At 38.2% G+C, this 18,791-nt stretch overlaps 1 protein-coding gene across 6 annotated transcripts in view; it reads left to right on the forward strand.

Annotated features, from left to right (window-relative positions):
- Window positions 1–899: 899 nt before the first annotated feature.
- Window positions 900–18,791, forward strand: part of fign (fidgetin) — a 75,168-nt gene continuing 57,276 nt past the window's right edge. Inside the window, exons 1-4 of one of the 6 annotated variants that reach the window (XR_015096735.1) lie at window positions 900–944; window positions 1,020–1,074; window positions 2,238–2,388; window positions 2,493–5,411. Coding sequence is in view for 1 of the 6 variants with exons in the window: in XM_086091894.1 (XP_085948020.1) it covers window positions 1,060–1,074 (15 nt within the window). In the remaining 5 variants the exon portion in view is untranslated. Of the gene's footprint in view, window positions 945–1,019; window positions 1,075–2,069; window positions 2,165–2,237; window positions 5,412–16,376; window positions 16,502–18,791 lie in introns of those variants that run through there. The other 5 variants (XR_015096736.1, XR_015096734.1, XR_015096738.1 and 2 more) reach the window with 5 other exon arrangements.

The following is an 18,791-nucleotide window of genomic DNA, read 5'->3' on the forward strand; positions in this document are numbered from 1 at the left end:
AAGGCCCTTTTTTCTTGTTCCACCATGATGGAGCCCCAGTGCAATAAACAAGATTCATCAAAGCACACTTGGGTGAGTTTTGGATAAAAAAAAAAAATAAATAAAAAAAAAACTTAAATTCAATTCCATTAAACACACGACCGAATGACTTCTCTGGCTGGAAAATAGTTATAGCACCCTGAAAATAGATTGATTTCAGCAAGACAAGAAATAGGATGTAAAGTGGTTATAATTCTTGATCCTTGGGGGATTTGGATACAAGCACGCTACAGACATGTTATTAAACACATAAGAACTTTCAAAAATCCACATAAAGTATGCTTTACAGAAATATTTGAAGCAAACTGGCATAGGGCCAACATCCGGTCCCAGTTTCTACATATTCTGGTACACAAAGCAATAAATGGTTAGCGCGTGTTTGTTGACATGACCTCATATAGCTTGTATAACTGTATTATTTTATTATAACCTTGTAAAGCACTTTGTGAGTCCTCTCTGTCCGAATAACAATATAGAATAAATCAAATTTACTTACTTACTCGGGGTGGCACAGCTGACAAGTGGTTAGCATATTCACCTCACATTTTAAGGTTTGGGGTTTGAATCCTCGCTCCATCCTTCCTGTATGGAGTGTGCATGTTTGTGGTCCTAATGGAAAATGAAAATAGAAAATGGATGGATTGACTTATTTTTTCATTAAATATATTTTGCATCAAGCATTGATGGGGCAACGACAACAATTAGATTTTCAAAACCTTAAAAAAAACATTTTAAGTTAACCTTAACCATATTAAAATCAATTAGCCCAATTTCTGATTTATTTTATTAAGTACAGTACAGTCATGATCCACGCCACTAGATGGCGCCTAGCACAACGGAAGTATTAAATACCCTCCTCCAGGCGTTCACTGAAGAAAAAGTCCAGCTGTCAAATTCAACACAAGGTAACTTAATTCCTCGTTTTTTTGAAATACCAGGCAGGATTTTACATTGCTCATAATAACATACATTTGCTCCAGTGCAAGGTGTGAGCGTGTTGTGTGAAGCTGCGCTGAAACCATGTTACATCTCAAGGTGAGTACTGGCAAATGTTGAGTTTTGTTATGCTAAGGCTAGCAGACCTGTTGCTAACGTAGGCACATTCTGAAAACAGAAATACAAATTGAGACATAAACAGCATCAACATAGTTTTTCTGAAGGGCATTGTTTTCCCTTCTTGTATGTTCTGACCTTGGAGATGATTTATTGGCTAGTGTTCTTGTCAATTTTTGATTATGGTGTTTAAGTCCTGGTTATGGGGAGCTAATGCTGTAAGCTAACACTACAGGACATTTTTAGTTGGCTATCTGGTCACAAACGACAAAAAAATATCAGTACAGATCCCAAACAAGTTTGTGATTATTATTATTTTTTCACTTCAGTTTATTTTTATTATAATTTAGCATGTGAGTGTAATGTAAATGTCTCCTTCCTCCAACACACCAGAATTAAATGATCAGCTCATCAGCAAGCTTTGCAGAAGCCTGATAATGATCCTGATCATATGAATCAGGTGTGTTGGAGGAGGGAAATTTCTAAAACAGATTGGCTAGGGGCTCTCGAGGACTGGGCTGTTTTAGCACAACAAAAAGAGGATTCATGGGAACTATTTTTTAATTATTTAATTACTATTTTGGAGGGCAAAACTGTGACACACTAGCACACTGTACTTTAAATAAATCTAACCAGTAACTAATGTCCAATTTTATTAATTTAATTAAATTGCAAATGTTTATTTGAAACTGAAAATTTGCGAAATCTGGGGCAAAAAAAAAAGCTAAGCTAAGTATTTTTTTTTTTTTATGGACATCAGTTTGTGGTCATTTGATTTATACTTTCAGTAAAAAATATTTTGTGTTTTCAAGAGGATGAAAAGAGCACCAATATCCAGTAATGATCCAAATAACAAAGGCTCGTATTTATGTAAATTTGACATTTTTAATTCAAGACACTTCTGTTCAATTAGTTAATCATGATGAGGAAGGAGAATACATCCTTTAGTCAGGTTGTCTCTTTGTTTCTACCTACAGACAGCAGGAGGGTTGACGAAAATACCCCTCCCTGATACTTAGCAGGCCAACGGGGCAGCGCGTAAAGTGCAACATTCCCAGATTGTCCCTCCCTGATCCTTTCCAATGTTTAGGCAGAACTGCGTTGATGGTTTTTACCACACTCTCATGTCCCCATTGGAATTTCAGGAGGAAAATGTGGTTTCCTGAGTGGGTGAAGTGCCATTTTATGACACTGGAGTGGAGCCTCATATTCAATTCCTGCTCAACACCTCTTCATTAACTACCCACCACTCACCAGTCACCATGTTTGAGATAACTTTGCAAGCACACGTCACAGGTACACCATTACTGTTTTCATCCTTTTGAAATGTAAACACTACAAAAGGCAGGATTTGTTATGACCATTAAATGTATTTTTCGGATACTAATTTGTTGAAGCAGAGCAATCCTGACCAATCCCTCTCGAGAGGTTCTTCAGCCCCCGGTGTGTGTACAGCCACTTAACCAGCCTCACAGACATTAGCCACCCATGACTTTACTGCCAATCCACATTCAACACCCACCGTAGTCCCCATTAAAATTTTACAGGTCAAAAATTTAAAAGGCTGTTAAAGAAATGCTTTTTCATTACATGTGACAAAAAAAAAGGAGTAGGTCAGCCTGTGGCATAATGGCACTGTAATTAGAGCGTCATGGTTTGATAAAGTGTGACTGTAAATCAATGTAGTACTAATTAATCAATATCTTAATTATTAGACCTTTAAATGAGGATTTTGTTAAATTCCCCTGGATCTCGCTGCCACGTTGGCCTCCTTTGTCATCATTAGAGCGAGCGCTGAGGGTTTTACAGTGTTGAACGTGCCATCAAATGGCAATGAATAGAGACAACAAAGAGCTTTGATATACTCTTGATGCTTAAGTAAAAGGAGAATTGAAGCTTCGGGAGGCGTATTTGTCCTATGATTGTAGGGTCATTCTGATTTCCTTCTGTGTCTTTCTGCACCTACTAATTAGATTCTTTTGTCTGAGCACCCACTCAAGTCAGTTAGCCGTATGTGTTTCAGTGAGCAAATCATAATGAACAATACCCATGGTCACACATTGCGGGCATTGTGTGGAGACAGAACAAAACAATGTCCTTAGAAAAATTCAAGCAATAATCTTTGTACTCGCTGAATGACTCAAATGTTGGTTGTTAGTGATTAGTAATGTTGGAAAAATAAATAGCTGCAGCAGAATTTCTTCCTTTGTAGATCGTAATGCTGTAAATTATGAGAGGCCTGACTGATGAGGATTTTCTTTTTAGGCCGATGCTGATTCCAAAATGTACGTTTGATATAAAAATAACACATCTAATCACTAGGGGTGCACCAATCACAATTTTTCGTCCGATCACCAAAAAAAAAAAAAAAAAAAAGTCTGACCTGCCATTCCCAATTTTTGCCGATCTTGGTTAATTTTTTTTTTTTTTTTTCATAACAAGCAACATACACTTTCAATGTTCCAATCGTGTTTCATTGGAACACATTAAAAAATATCAGTGAAATAAGACAAACAGGTTGTTTTGTAACTGCACATGAAATAGTTCTCTAAAATAAAAATAAAAAAGCCTATTAGTCATCTCAGCAGAACAGGAGGACAGTGGCTGATTATTTCCGACGTCTGAGGAGGGAGATTGGATTGGTGGAAAATATCGGTTTATTTTTTTATCCCCTGAAATTAAGGAAATCGGGGCCGATAAATCGTGCACCCCTACTCATCAACATAGAAATGGTGGCAGCATCATCCTTTGGGACTTTGGAAGGATTTATGAACAGTTGAAAATGGCAGCCACAATTAGCATGAACACCTTCACACTTCAGAGAAAAAAAAGTCAGAAAAAGCCTACTAGCACACCGGAGCTTTATTAGTTAGGCTTCAAATGGTGGATGACTCCCATTTAACATGAGTTTAAATGTGGTTGATTCATTTCTGAACAGAGCCACACCCTCTTATAACAGGGTGTGCACACTTTTGCAACCACACTATCCAATTTATTTTTCCTTCCCCTTTTGCAAAGCTACAGAAAAAACCCCCAATGTTTTTCAAATACTGTAAATGTATAATAGGATGGGATACTCTCGCTGAATGTTCTCTTATTTAAATGATATCTAACATTATTATTTTAATAGAAAACGAATGGATTGATAGTAGTTGAATGCTTAATTAATGAGTTTCAGACCTCTTGAGACAAGCCCAGCATTCTCTTGTTGATTTGCACATTTGAATCCTTCCCAGTCTGTGAAAGATGTTGACACAATCTTAAAATAAACGGACCCTGCCCTGAAATGTGCGTTCGTAGTAAAATTGCATCTTCTGCAAATGATGTGATTAAAACGTGCATATAGACCAGGACATTGTATTTTACTGTATATACAATCTACTTTAAGCCCCCTATTCCCAAAGGTAGCTAACATAATTTACTGGACGCAAATGTGGGTTGGTTAAAGTTAGCATGATAGACAATAAAATATATACTTTGTTAGGCGGTGAGGGATTGTGGTGTTAATATTCCCAGTTTAATAAAGTTATAGGACCTTTCCTTTGTTGTCATGGTTACAGTAATCGCCCCTTCAAGTGGCTATAGTTATTACATATTTCCACATCTTGAACACTGTTGCACAAAATGTAATTAAGACATTTGAAAAAACTGTAATTAAAGGTCCATGTCAGTCTATAACTCACTAAATTGGTATTTGGACTTTGCTGCTAATTAATTTAAACTTAGATGGCTGATTGGCTCAGAATGACACAAATTTGAGGACAAGCAGGGGAGAAGAACACGCGGTTAAAAGGTTTGCGAGGTGTCAGGATAAATAATTGTAACGGTAGTAATTAAGGGCAATCGAGAAATCACTAACAACAAAAAGCAGCTCAACATTTTTAAAACCAGACTCATCAATTGAGGCTTTAAATTTACAATTTTAATTTACTCCAATATACAAATTGTTACTTAAACAACAGTCAAAGACCTGAAAGGGGTTAATTGTAATAACAGGGCATGAGTGTAGTTAATCTAGTAGTAACTATGGTAACTAGCAGTTGCATGGTTTTGTACCTTTTGTGAGATTAACGATTATGGCGCATTGTGTGCACTGTACACTGTTTTTTTTTTTGTGAAAGAAATTTGCACATGTTGCATATGCTCGAAATGTCGTTTTGGTTATTGTCCAATATCAATTTCACATTTCAGTTTCAAGCTGACTTATTTTGACAAGTTTAGCACCAGCATCTTTTCACAGCTGTCACTTTGTTGTGCATGTATATTCAAATATTTTTGGTTGTAGCGTCCCATGACAAAGTATTCTTATGAGGCTTGTTTCTGCAGTTGGTGGTTTTCTCAGTTTGTATAAAAGATGACGATGTTGCAAAAAAATAAATAAAAATCTGCTTGTTTGTCAAGGCACTACTTTATTTGTATTACATATATTTTACATTAAAATGTGCTAAATGCATCATTTATTGGTTCATTTAGTGTCCTCATTTTATCCGAATGCATCGATCCGACTGTGATCAGTGAAATGATCATTTTATTGTCAGTCAGCTGCTCAAATCGCTTCATTCATTATCCAAGGTTGTTGGCACTTAATTATTTAAAATTTCATTAAGTGAGAGTGTACGGTTCTTGTCTTGATCATCTTGTGAGGTTTCGCTCATCTTATAAAAAGAGCGAACGGGGTCTTAATAGGCATTGAATCCATGAATCCATGAATTAACTCATTTACTGCCATTGACGGCTATAGACGTCAAAAATTCATTTAAACTATTTCTATTAGTTTACATTTTTTTCCACTTTTGTTAACAAGAGTATGAAAACCTAGAAACAATTATTGTACATTTAAAACAGATATAAAATTTGTGATTAATCGTGATTTAACTATTGAAGTCATGCAATTAATTTAAATTAAAAAATGTAATCGCCCACCCCCAAAAAAAGAGAAGATTATCAAAAATTTGGGGTGTCAGGCGATTAAAAATGTTAATCGTAATTAATCGCATGACTTCACTAGTCAACTCACGATTAATCTGTTCTAAATGTACAATAATAAAAATTCTAGGTTTTCATACTCTCGTTAACAAAAGTGGGAAAAAAATGTTAAACTAATAGAAATAGTTCAAATGAATTTTTGACGTCTATAGCCGCCAATGGCAGTGAATATATATTATAATTGGCATTTAAATGTCTTAACTCAAGCTTTCACAAGTCTTTGCAGGATTTTAAAAGCCTGAAATCTCAAAATAGATCAAGATTCTTAAAGAGAATTTACCAAATAACTCCTGTGGTCACAAAAATGGAACCAACAAAACAGTTACAACTTGGGACATTGGGAACATGGTCTTAAATTTAATATCAAATGGAATTTAAAAAATAGCTTAAAGTCTTGAATTGATCTTGCCTTCAGCTGTAAGAATCCTGAAATTTGTGATATTTCACAATGAATTATTCGTAATTATTTTAACCACACTTTTTATAATTGCACTGCCCCCAGCCTGGTACCTACAATCTCGTTCCTAAACTACCTTCGTAAACAATTTAATTACTTACTACTCAAAGTAAACTTTTACACTGTCGTTTATATCTTTGTAAGGAGATTTATTTATCCAACGCTTGTGTAGGTGTACCTAATGAAGTGGCTGGTGAGCGTGGGTTCATATGTAGGTGATTTCTGAGGGAGGCAAATATCTCCCCAGTATTTCAGTGCCTGCATGTATTACCCTCATTCAAAGGATTCCCGAGACTTCTAAGCGTTGGGGGTGGTGGGCATATTAGCAGTTCTATGAAGTGGAAGAACAAGCAAGGTTAATGAGCAAGAGTAGACAGAGCAGTGCTGACACGGGTGGAAGGGGGAAGCCATATAGAGCTTGAATGCCTTCGTTTTTTTTTTTTTCTAAACCGCATTTAACCCCAACACTTTAGAATCCAAGATGCTAACATTTAGAAAATGGCTAGTGCTAACGCCTGCTTGCAACTCATCTGAGTGTAACTCTTAACCACGCCTGGCAAAAAACTGTGCAGATCTCATCTCCGCTCAGGCAGAACTAAAATCTGGAAATAATCAGCTGGTGGAGACGGCGAGAAATTCCCCCAGAAAACACTTTACCGCCACTGGAGCCCACTGCCCCTCAAGATTAGACTCAGGTACCTAATCCCAGGCGGCAGCTAACACCCCCCGCCCAGCCCCATCCTTCTCCCCTCGCTTCCCTTTCATGCGTCAGAGATGGCCAGCCATGGGGTGTCATTGGGGGCAGAGCGACTGCTGTGGCTGACACCTGCTGGGCGCTATAAATGTTGAAGGAAAAAAAAAAACGGAGCTGCCATTGTCGGTTTTACTGTAGTCCTCTCTCGCCAGCCATTCGTTCTCATAGGGTGACTTTAATGCAGGATGAAGGCATCTGCCATCGCCCGACCATTAGATAAGCAAAGCCTCCAAATGACTCAACTGATTCGAGCCATCGGCATCGAGTTGGTCTTTGTGCAGCGAGGAACGTTCTTGGTGTCCCACAGGGTATGGAGAATAACGCAACAATGGAAAATATAACAGTTCAAATCAGTCGCAGGGGTGCTAGCGTATGCGTTTTAATTCAATTAATGATACATGACAATTCAAAATATTTGCTTGAACCACCACAATATTGGTATCGAAAGTGAAATCAGTGATGGTCCCAGCTAGAAGGGAATTTAGAGAGCTCGGTCTCGCGTTAGTTATCATAGTCCAACAAATAAAAAATTCACTTTATCAAAATAGTAAATGAAACTTATATAGCACATTATCGTGATCATTTGTTGACAAAGCTGTATTCACTTATTTAATTGAAATGCATTGGAGTGTAGCCCAGACGGAAAGTAGCGGTGGGAATCTTTGTCTCACGATTCGATTCCAATTTTTAGGCCTGCGATTCGATTCATAATCTAATTTTGATTCAGAATGCTTTCTGATTCAATTTATAAATGTGCAAAGAATCATCATGATCTACTCCAGTCTCACCCGCTAATGCTAATTAGCGCGCTACTCGCGGCACTTTCATCACTCAAAAGAACGGCTATTCATACAAAACGCTTCAGTTTTGTATCCAGAGAAGCATGTTAACATTAATCACCGGCAGATGCTCTTCCTACGCTACAAAAAAACAAACAACTTTTACTGGCATGACTTGATCGTGACTTTTTCCTTCGACTCTCTAATGTGGCTACAACTTTAACAGTGTATCAGAACACGCGGAACCACACTGCCCCTAAGTGGCCAAATCGTGTACAACATGAACAGCGCTCCCAATAAAGGCATGACAGTATAAAATAATTTAAATAAAATAGATTTTGGGACATTTAAAATCGATTCTGAACCGTGATTTTTAGGAGAATCGATTTTTTTGGCACACCCCTAACGAAAAGGTTAACCATTTTAGTTTAACAACTTACTTATTTTGCCATACGCTGCCATACGACTCTTTGTCCCAATTTAAATCCATCTATGTTGCTACTGCCTTCATCCTAGCTAGCGCTAAGCTAGCTTGTCTGGCGCCCAAGTTTGCAAAACTCGCTTTTGTGTGTTGCTAGCACGATGTTAGCCGGGCACATTTTTCCATAACTACTTTCGGTTTTCCGCTCGAATGAACCGCGTAGGTATGCTCCACGTACGGAGACGTAAGGGCCATCCAAACAGCCCCGTCTGAATGTTCTATGACGGGTTCTGACCGGCTAATTAGCTACGCTATTCGCCATTCATGCACAACCCTAGATTTAACTGTTCCATCTGAATTGCGCGAATGCTAAGAAATGTGGCAAAGCTCAAACCAAAGCAAATAATTAAGAGCTGCAATGCCAATTAATACATCACATCATTTTATATCATCGCAGTCCCCAGAGGTGACAACACATCCCCTACGGGCTGTAAGCAGCAAAGTGAAGACATCCATGTGCTCTGTCTTGGCACAGAATCTTGTCAATTATGGGGAATTATTGATTAATCAATTCGGTCTTGAAACAATTCAGGCAAAATAGAGCACACCACTTGGCTACAGTTTGAGAGCAAGATGACGTCAGACCTCCGTTGTGGTCCATGCCATTAAAAATGATAAATAAATGAATGAATTAATCGCTCATTTCCACTTAGTTGATCAATTCAATGAATTATATTATAATATGTTGTAATTATATTAGCAACTCTAAGCATTATTATTTTTTACTGTAGGCATACTTTTTACATAATTTATTCGATTAGATAATAGGTGTGTGCCTAATGTCGTGGCCCATGAGTGCCTAATCAAATGATGGATTTTAAAGTAATCAAGTAAACGTCCGGGTTTTATAAGACCAGGAGTCCTGCATCATTACAGCCCAGCGGCTGCACAGGTGTTGTGAAAATTGAGTTATGTTGCTGCATAATGTGGTTGTCTGAGGGAAATTGCTCGTATAGAGCATGTAATTAATCTTTGCATCTGACCTGGTCAAATTCCTCTTAATAAAGCAATTGTCCCCACATGGTCTAATACATACTGAGGGCTCCTGGTGAAACTCAACATTCCTGCACATGTCAGAGAGATGGAGAGTTTTTGTTTGAAGCCGACCAAGATGTGACGCACTCTCGCTTGACAAACAGCTGAGTGGCCTCAGATTACACAGCACATTACCTCCTCCATCTTACATCCTTCATTGGATAATTATAAACAGAACCGTTTGGAATCTTCACCCTGGAAATTTTGCTCGAATGACAGAATTGGGCCTCATTTGCCAATAAGTAATTAATACATTTAATTCTTAAGAATCTTATTCAGAACAACAGTTTCATCACCTTTTTCTAACCTTCAAATGTTGCAAATGAAGAGGTGGGGGAGGCGTAGTATGCATTTGCGTATTATATTACCACAATTCGAAACAATAATTAGATTATTAGTGCAATAGTAACATCAAAGGTATTGTAAAAAGTATTATAAATCTTACTGTGTGGATCTGATGTAGATCTGCTTGTTTGGAACATCACAAAAATATTTTCAGCTTCAAGTTTTGTCCTAGCTTTAGTGTTTAGAGCATTGCAACACTCGCATCTAATTCATCTTTCAAGGCTGTAAAGTGATGGGTTTATTACGAAAAAAGAACACCGTGTATCACACACACAGTGTGTCCACAACAACCCGCGATAGCTGAAAATTTACGACATAGGAGAGACCGTTAAACAAAATATTTTTTAAACGTTTTACCACTCGCCCATGCTTTAAACACATTTAAACTTGTTGAAACACAATTAGAACAGTTTTAAAGTATTCCTTAGCACTTGGCAAGAAATGGGGGACTATCATGAAATGTCACTTTGAGGAAAAGAAGAAGAGACTCGCACGCTCAGCTCTTCAAATGAGGTCAAGTGTGCTTGCTTCACGCCGTTTATTCATCACACAAGTTGAAGTAAAAACATAAACATTTTCAAGCAAACCGTGTAAATCCGTAAAATGAAAACTCTGCTAGCGTAACGCTAACAAATAGTTCAAAACGGTAATATTTTATCTAGAATACATTTTATAACATCATCATTTTTCATGTATAATTAAAACCTTTCAAAACACATTTTGCCACTTGCTGTGTCGACTGAAAATGACATCATAGGTGCCAGGGCCCTGGCAACGACCAATCATGGCTGACATTTGCAAACTGAGCCATGATTGGTCGTTACCTGGGCCCTCAGCACACGTGATCTCATTTTCAGTTGACGACACGTAGCAAAATGTCTTTATAAATGTTTTAATTGTACATGAAAAATAATGAAGATATCAAATTAATTATAGACAAAAATGAACGTCTTATTGCTGAAAATGGCTAAATGGTAGTGATGGCAAAATGAAGCTTCATGAAGCACTTGCGATACTTTTTGACTCCTCAAGATGGCACTCATGATTCAAAGATGCAATGCAAATGTAATCCATTTTCATTGCACTTGCCTTTATCTTTAAACCAAGAGCACCATCTAGAGGAGTCCAAAAGTATCGCAAATGCTTCATGAAGCTTCATTTTGCCATCACTACTAAATGGGTTAAGTATCCCTTTAAAGTAACGCTGAAACTTGTAACATGTAAATATTAAACAAAAACACAATTTTGCCTTGGTTCATTTATTGATATTATGCTGGTCCGATACATTGAATACTCTCGTTAACCTCAAAATATGTTGTAATTATATCCTTAATTTCATTGAAATAAATTCCTTCATCACCAGAAACCCTGGTGTAATAATGTCACATAAAGAGCATCGTTGAGTGTTTAAGGACAAATATAACACACCAGTGCTTCGGTTTATATTTCTCCCTTCTCTCTGAGTCAGCTGTACTTTAACACGACGGCCGCGTACGTTCTTTACAGATCATCTCCCCTGGATCTCCAATTTGTGTTTCTCTGACTGTTACAGGCGGCGGCGGTGCTTTAGCAGGCCTGTCAGAGCCCAAGTTTCCCTCCGCACTGTCAAAGTGTGACACCTCCCGTTCCATGCTCTTGTCAGTCTATTGAAGAAAAAGTGGATTAATGTCAGTTTCTGGCAGCCACACAAAGCAATGCCTCGCCTCTTACATGGGAGCGATTCTTGTTGAGACAGTCGTCCGTGGCATCTGGGAGGGGTGCGGAGGGGAAAACATGCTGGGGGGTGAAGGTTGCAGGAGAGGAGAGAGAGAGAGAGAGAGAGAGAGAGAGAGAGAGAGAGAGAGAGAGAGAGAGAGAGAGAGAGTGAGTGTTACACCACCTCAGAGATACACACCAACAGGGTCATCAGACGTATGGGCTGTTTGGAGGCAGATGCTTAATCACACATAAGCAGCATCAGCGTGCCGACATTGCGATGCCTTTTAGAGATGTGATGCCCGTGCATGTGTGTTTGCAACCCGGCCACCCCCACCCCCGCGACCTCCCCCCCTTCCCTTGATTTTCCCAGGAGACACCCCGCAGAGAAAACGACAGGGCAGCAGAAATGTACAAAACCGCCTCTCTGCCAGCTTACACAGCCTCTCTTTGCTGAAGTGGTAAAACCACCGCTGTATTTATCCTCACTGTGATGCTAATTAGGTTAGGTAATGTCGCAAACTCTCATATATTCCGTTGTCATTCTTTTTCACATCGCGCTTTGCAGATTCCGTCATTGTTTGTGGGGCTTTACAGCAAGCTTACTTCATGTAATGCCCTTACACGTGGGAAAGGAGAGTTGCAGTCCCTGATGCACTTATCATCCATTTATTGCATAAGTATACAGTAAAACCCACTTGGGTGGGCTGATATTACATTTTGACGGTATGATAACCATCAGCAAAAAAATTTGCGATATTAAAATTACAGCTCTAAAATGTCCTTTTTTGAAATGTTACATATAACAGTATCCCCCCCCCCCCCTTCCTTGAACACAATCTATTTTATTATCTCAACAAAATACAGAATATTTTGAAAATTAAGAAATGTGCACCAAGTTATGTGGAAATAAATAAATGAATAAATATTCTTCCTCTGCTTTAATTATTCTTCGTAAGTTACAGTGTTCCATCACGCGTGAGATATTTGTAAAATAGATCTATGGGCTACTCATGTCCTTGGGGCTAACTAGTACCCGTTGGCACCATTTTATTTTATTTTTTAATGACAATGCACGTTAATCAACTGAGCAAAAATGCATCCGTGTTTGCAGCGACTAGTTATATTTGTCAACGGAATATCAAATATTTGGTTTATTATGAAATGTGCACCATATTTAGTTTAAGTAAACAAATAAATAATCAATGTTAACATTCTTATTCTGTTGTAATTATTCTTAGTGAGAACTATTCAGATTCAGAATATTTATTGTCATATTCACTAAGAAACAACAAAACTTCGTTTAGGGCATCTATACAGCAGTGTTGGTAAAGTGAAAAACCCGACAAAATAAATACACAGGCCTGTGGGCTGCTTATGTTGTTTTTTGGGCTAGCTAGTACCCACTGTCACTTTTTTTTTTTTTTTGTAGAACAGTGCACATTAATCAACAGAGCTAAAATGCACCCGTGTTTACAGTGTCTCTTTCATCTTGCTCCCTCCCTCCTCCTCCGTGCATAAAAAACAAAAACAAGGTGGAGATTTTATTCTTAAAAAAAAGAAAACGTTTAATATTATTGTAAGTCACTGTAACATTAGACACAGTTTGAAAAAAAAAACGTGTGCTATATTTTAGGGGAGAAATGTACTTAGATGATTCCATTAAAAATAAATTTCACATAAAAATTTAATCAAAACCGCACTTAAATGTTTTTTCAGAAACCACAATTCTAAAAGATTTTAAGCAAATGTATATTAAATGTAAAACAACTGAACTGCCCAATTCATTCTCCGTCAACCAGGAAGTAGGAAAATAAAAATATTAGCTATTCGCTACCTAATTTTGTCTTTTTGACATTAGAGTCATTATGGAGCAGTTACACTTAATCTCAGAATAAAAAATTTGAGTTTGATTTGCCATCTCTTTGGTGAACCAGGAAGTGAGCTGTTAACACAAGTCGCTTTTGTTGGCGGTTCAACCTTGGTGGAGCGCTATGCTGCCATTTTAACTATCTCTGTAAGTGCGAAGCTTTTGATTCAGCTCTCGAGTTGGATGCCATTCAAGCGTGTGTAGGTGTACCAATGTTGTGGCTAGTGAATGTATTCAATACTGGTGAAAAATGTATTTACTGTCACAATGGTCATTTTAAAGGTTAAAAAAAATAATAATAAAAAGATTTGATATTTGTTTGCATTGCATCCCGCTTTCAAATTACACCCCAACAAAGGATTATTATAACCTTCACGCGTGTGAGTACAACGGTGGTAGTGCAGAATCTATTCCTTAATGCCATCAGTTGTATTTGTAAACATGTGTAAAATGGGCTTGCTTGTCATTCACGAGCACTTCCCTACAAATGCTTCTGCAACTAACTCTAATTAGAGCCAGTAGTGCTGCTTAATGTAAACACCGGCGACCCCCAGCAAGCCCATTATAAGAGAAACGTCACACAGCAGCACATCAACCAAACTGGGGCTGTCACAAAGTATAACTCCGGTACGTGCGCGCGCCGACCTACAGGCACATCTTTAAATGGATGTTTGATAAAGGTTTGCAATAAGAATGCAATGTTGTCATAGGGAAGGTCAGGTTATTGTGTTGACTTTAAAACTAGCAAGGTTTCAAAATTGAGTTTAATGCAAGTTTAGCTATTTCTATGCCGTTGTCGCATAGAAAAGTAATATATGTTGTCAGAAAGATTGCAGAGTTTTGTTTCTTTGTGTACGGTACGCACTCTACATAACTGCAAAACTTAACTCATGCTTAGTTTTTGAGCACTTGAAGGGTGAATTCATCAAAATTCTGCTGTTATTGAATTTGGAGATAACTCATGAAGCATTTAAAATATATTGAAAACACTGTATTGGGTAATAAGTAAATCCGCAATTTATAATATTTCCACCTAAACAATTCTCGCATTTAATTAAGCAATATCACATTAGAAGAAGTGATGTTGTACTGACCAGCCTTGATGTGTGAAATTTTTGGCCTGGAATGGAACGGACGTTTGCACACTCCCAAAATTCCCAGCGTTTTGATGAATATCGGCATCTGCCTTTAAATTTTTTTATTTTTTGTTAAATCTGACAGCCGGTATTAAATCAATTTAAAGTGTATTTCAAATTTAAGTTATCTTTATAAGAGATGCTGTAGACCCTGGAAACTCTCTGCACCTCCAATTTTTGTTTGAAATTAAAACTAAAATAAGTGAAAATTTAATTTAAGATATTTCTACTTTTACTTTAGAAAACAGTATTTGTTTAAATTGCCATTTAACTTTTTAAGACATGCTGAGGACACTATGAGCTTCCTGAACTTTTTTTTGCTAGAATTATAAACAAAGATGTCTATCATCAAAAATTTAAGAAAAAATAATAATTTTTGCAAATTTGCAAAGTTATTCAATGAACATATGCTTCAAAGCATTTCAACAAAGTTGACGCCAATATTTTTTCCTTTTAGTGAATTTTGGCTCAAATATTGTTTATTGGCCTCTTTTCTATTAATCGGTATTGGCCCTGAAACCGGCCCCAAACATTTTGGTCTATCACTACACCACACCCTTATGCACAACCCTGATAAGAGTCATAAAAAAAAAAAAATCGATTAGAGATTGATTCAAAAATTCTAATTCCAATTGTACGAAAGCATGAAACAGCCAGTGTGGAGTGAACATTTTTGACTGGCCAGCACGTTTCAACGTATTTGCGAGTATGTTTGAACGTATTTAAATGTGTTTTAATATACTTGCAAGTACGTTCGATCATACTTGTCAGCTAAATGCTACAAACATATTTTCTTATGATGCCACAGGCTATTACTTGCGCAAGTCGATACCGCGTTGCATTATGAAAAAAAAGCCAAACCTAAATCATGCATTGCAGACGTAACAAATCATAAATCGCAAATAAACAATGTTTCCCCCCCCCCAACCTTATTGGTATAATGTGGGCCAAAAGCTTTAACTCATGCACAAGTGGGACAATCCCTGTGGGATTATGGGAAAATATGCTATGTTTGTAGCATTCAGCCTACAAGTACGTTTGAATGTACTCGCCAGTCCAAAATATTTACTCCACATTGGCAGTTCCACACTTCCGTAGAATTGCAACTTTCTTAACGCCACAAATTTGTTCCCTGGCAGAAATTCAGTACATTTTGTTTTTCTCATTGACATCGAGGGCATACAACACACCCGCCACAAGGTTACCGGCCAAATGGGTAGATGATATTTGCCGCAATTATTTAGGCCATTTGTCTTTTTTCAACAACATTTGGAAGTATGTACAGTGTGTTAATATAGCATTCCTTCAAGGCTAAGAGCAGGTGGGCTGTCCTGCATAAAGATGAGCACGCAGTGTATGAAACCATTAGAAGTAGTCGATTTAAAGTTGTGACAGTTCAAGGAAAGCGGGGGCTATAACATATTCAGAATGGCGATGCGCAAGGTCGCTGTTTTAGTACCTCTTCATGTCTATGCACCGAGGCAGACAAGGATGCAGCACATTTCATTTGGGACCGCCGGGGAAGACAATGTGGAGCCATGACTTGTCTAGACGCCCGGTGCTCGTCCTTAGCGCGCTAACAGCCCCTTCATTGAAATAAATCTTAAGACCGAATCTGCGCTTCTGTCAAAGAACAAGCCCACCCGCCCATACAAAGGAATGCTCTTCACTTGCTTTGTAATGCCTTCGCTTTACATTGCAATATATAACGTTGGCTCAGACTTGGCTGATTGACCTGCATTCCAGAGCCCGTCCGCTCTCCCTTCGCCACACCTGGGGCCCGGCGCTGGCGCGCGGCTGTCACCGGCCGTCGCCACGGCCCCGCGATTGATGACAGCTATTCACTGATGAAGCTGTATTCATCATTCCTGTCCAGGGCTGCACTGACCAGATGGACCCTGACCATCCATCCACTGTCAGGGACACATCTGTTCCCGTTGTTGCTTAGAGTACTAACAAGTCACCTGCTCCGTGAAAGGCTGCTGTCACACACACAGCGCAATGGTAAAGACACACAACCGTGCTCAACACAAAGCTATTAGTGCATCTTTGAGACAAGGAAACCTCTCGCTGTCGTTAGGGTTGGTGATTGTTGATGTCCAGTACGTGGCGTTGTGTTTTTACTGAAATCACAAATGGTACAATTCGATCCGGTGCAAGGAAAGCTGCGCTTCGGCTCAATTTTGCGAAGACGTATTAAGTGATGCGTTCAGGCTTCAACTTCAAGTTATCACATTTTAATCAGTTATGAAGATGCAAATGTTTTGCTATCCTGAATGGAAGAAAATTGTTTGTTTGTTTTTTTGCGTACAGTTTTCAGGGGGGGGAAAGTATTAGCACAATGAGTGAAAGCACTATTAACCTTCTGCCCATTCACATTTTTTGCCCAGAATCAATGCTGGGTTTTAAAGTGTACATGAGTCGATATGCGAGCTATCTGACAGCGTGGACATTTTTGGCTAACATTAGCATTTTATGAGCACAGGGTTGGCCTTCACTTCATAGCATGATTCAGCTGCTAAGTGAGTCATTATTCATTTATGATTCAGTTAAAAAGCTGACTTCACATGTTAACAAATATATTTAAAATATCTGCAAGGTTTTATGTCAATTTCATTATAACAGAGTGGACATGTTGAATTTGACAACATCCAACTTTAGTACACAAAATGTGATGATTTTTTTTTTAAGCATAAGTATATTGTTAATATTTCACTTTCAGCCTTCAGTGAATAAAAACAAAATGCTGGTTGTGATGTCAGTGAAAACAGCAGATTTCTCAACGGAGCAGTTACCGCATTATGACAGGGTGGACAGCAATATGCAAAATGAGATATATGATTATGAAAATATAATATTGTTGACTGAAATGACTCATTTTATCAAATAAGTTGTAGTCAACACGGTGGATGACTGGTTAGCACGTCCACCTCTCAGTGCAGAGGACGTGAGATCGAGTCCGGACTTTGACCTTGCTGGGTGGAGTTTGCATGTTCCACCCGTGCTTGCGTGGGTTTTCAGGGTGTACCTCGCCTACTGCCCGAAGCCAGCTGGGATAGGCTCCAGCGTCCCCCGCGACCCTTGTGAGGAAAAGTGGTTAAGAAAATGGATGGATGGAAGTTGCAGTCAATAAAACAATATATAATTGTATGTTTATTTGTTAAACCACTTATTATTACATACACTGTAGCTGTGTGTGGGACATACCAACATCAAGTACTTTATATTTGTTATTTTGAACAATATCGATATCAGCTTTTTTTATTTTTTTATTTTTATTTTTTTAATCTGACACCGATGAGAGATACATTTAAAACTGTTAACTTCAAGGAACTATTTATTTTGATTTTCAGTTAACTTTATAATAGATGCTGCTGACCTTGAGAATTCCCTGCACCTTCCATTTTTGTTTAAAATTAAAACTAAGATAACTGAAAATTTCAGATATTTAGAAATTTTGGAAAACTTTATTTACTGTAGATAACAATAGGGAGCTATTTACTTGTTTTAGAGTTTCATTTAACTTTTTAAGACCTGCTGATGACCCTTAAAACTTAAATTTTAAACCAAACATGTCTATTTTCTACCAATAAAGGAAAAAAAAACGTCACATTATTAGAGACTTGCAATGTATCTAATTGTTTGGCCCCAGAGCTTCATTATTCGGCTGCATTTTCATTGATGATTGCGTGATGGTGATATCGACCCACATCTTGTTCTCGTGTCTCTTCCGGGTTCGTGTGCACATTGTGTTTGCACACAGGCTTGAACCAGCGAGTTTGGCTTGTGTCAGCCTCTCAGGGTGCGCGTTTAAGTGGTTTGCAGGTCTATTTAGCCGCGCTGACTTCATCAGGCTCCCTGAGAGGAGGCTGAGTGTGCCTGAGGAAGCCCCGTGAAGTTCTTCATTGTCTTAAGACTCAATTGTAATCACCTTACTCAGCGTGACTGACACAAGAGCTCTCTGGCATGATTGAAAGTATTGATCTTTTGGCAGCTCTCACAAGACAAGTCAGAGCTCTCGCTTACAAAAAAAAAAATCTCTTCATCTCTCTTGATCAACTGATCAATGATTAACATTAGGACAGTAGGGGTTTAGCCATGTGAGACTGTTTTCAGCCACCTGCAGCCTGCCTGTGTTTTCCCACCGGAGAGGAATCTGCT

Source organism: Leptonotus elevatus, chromosome 12 (genome assembly GCF_054856555.1).
Source record: "Leptonotus elevatus isolate MCC_2025b chromosome 12, RoL_Lele_1.0, whole genome shotgun sequence".
Lineage (NCBI taxonomy): Eukaryota > Metazoa > Chordata > Actinopteri > Syngnathiformes > Syngnathidae > Leptonotus > Leptonotus elevatus.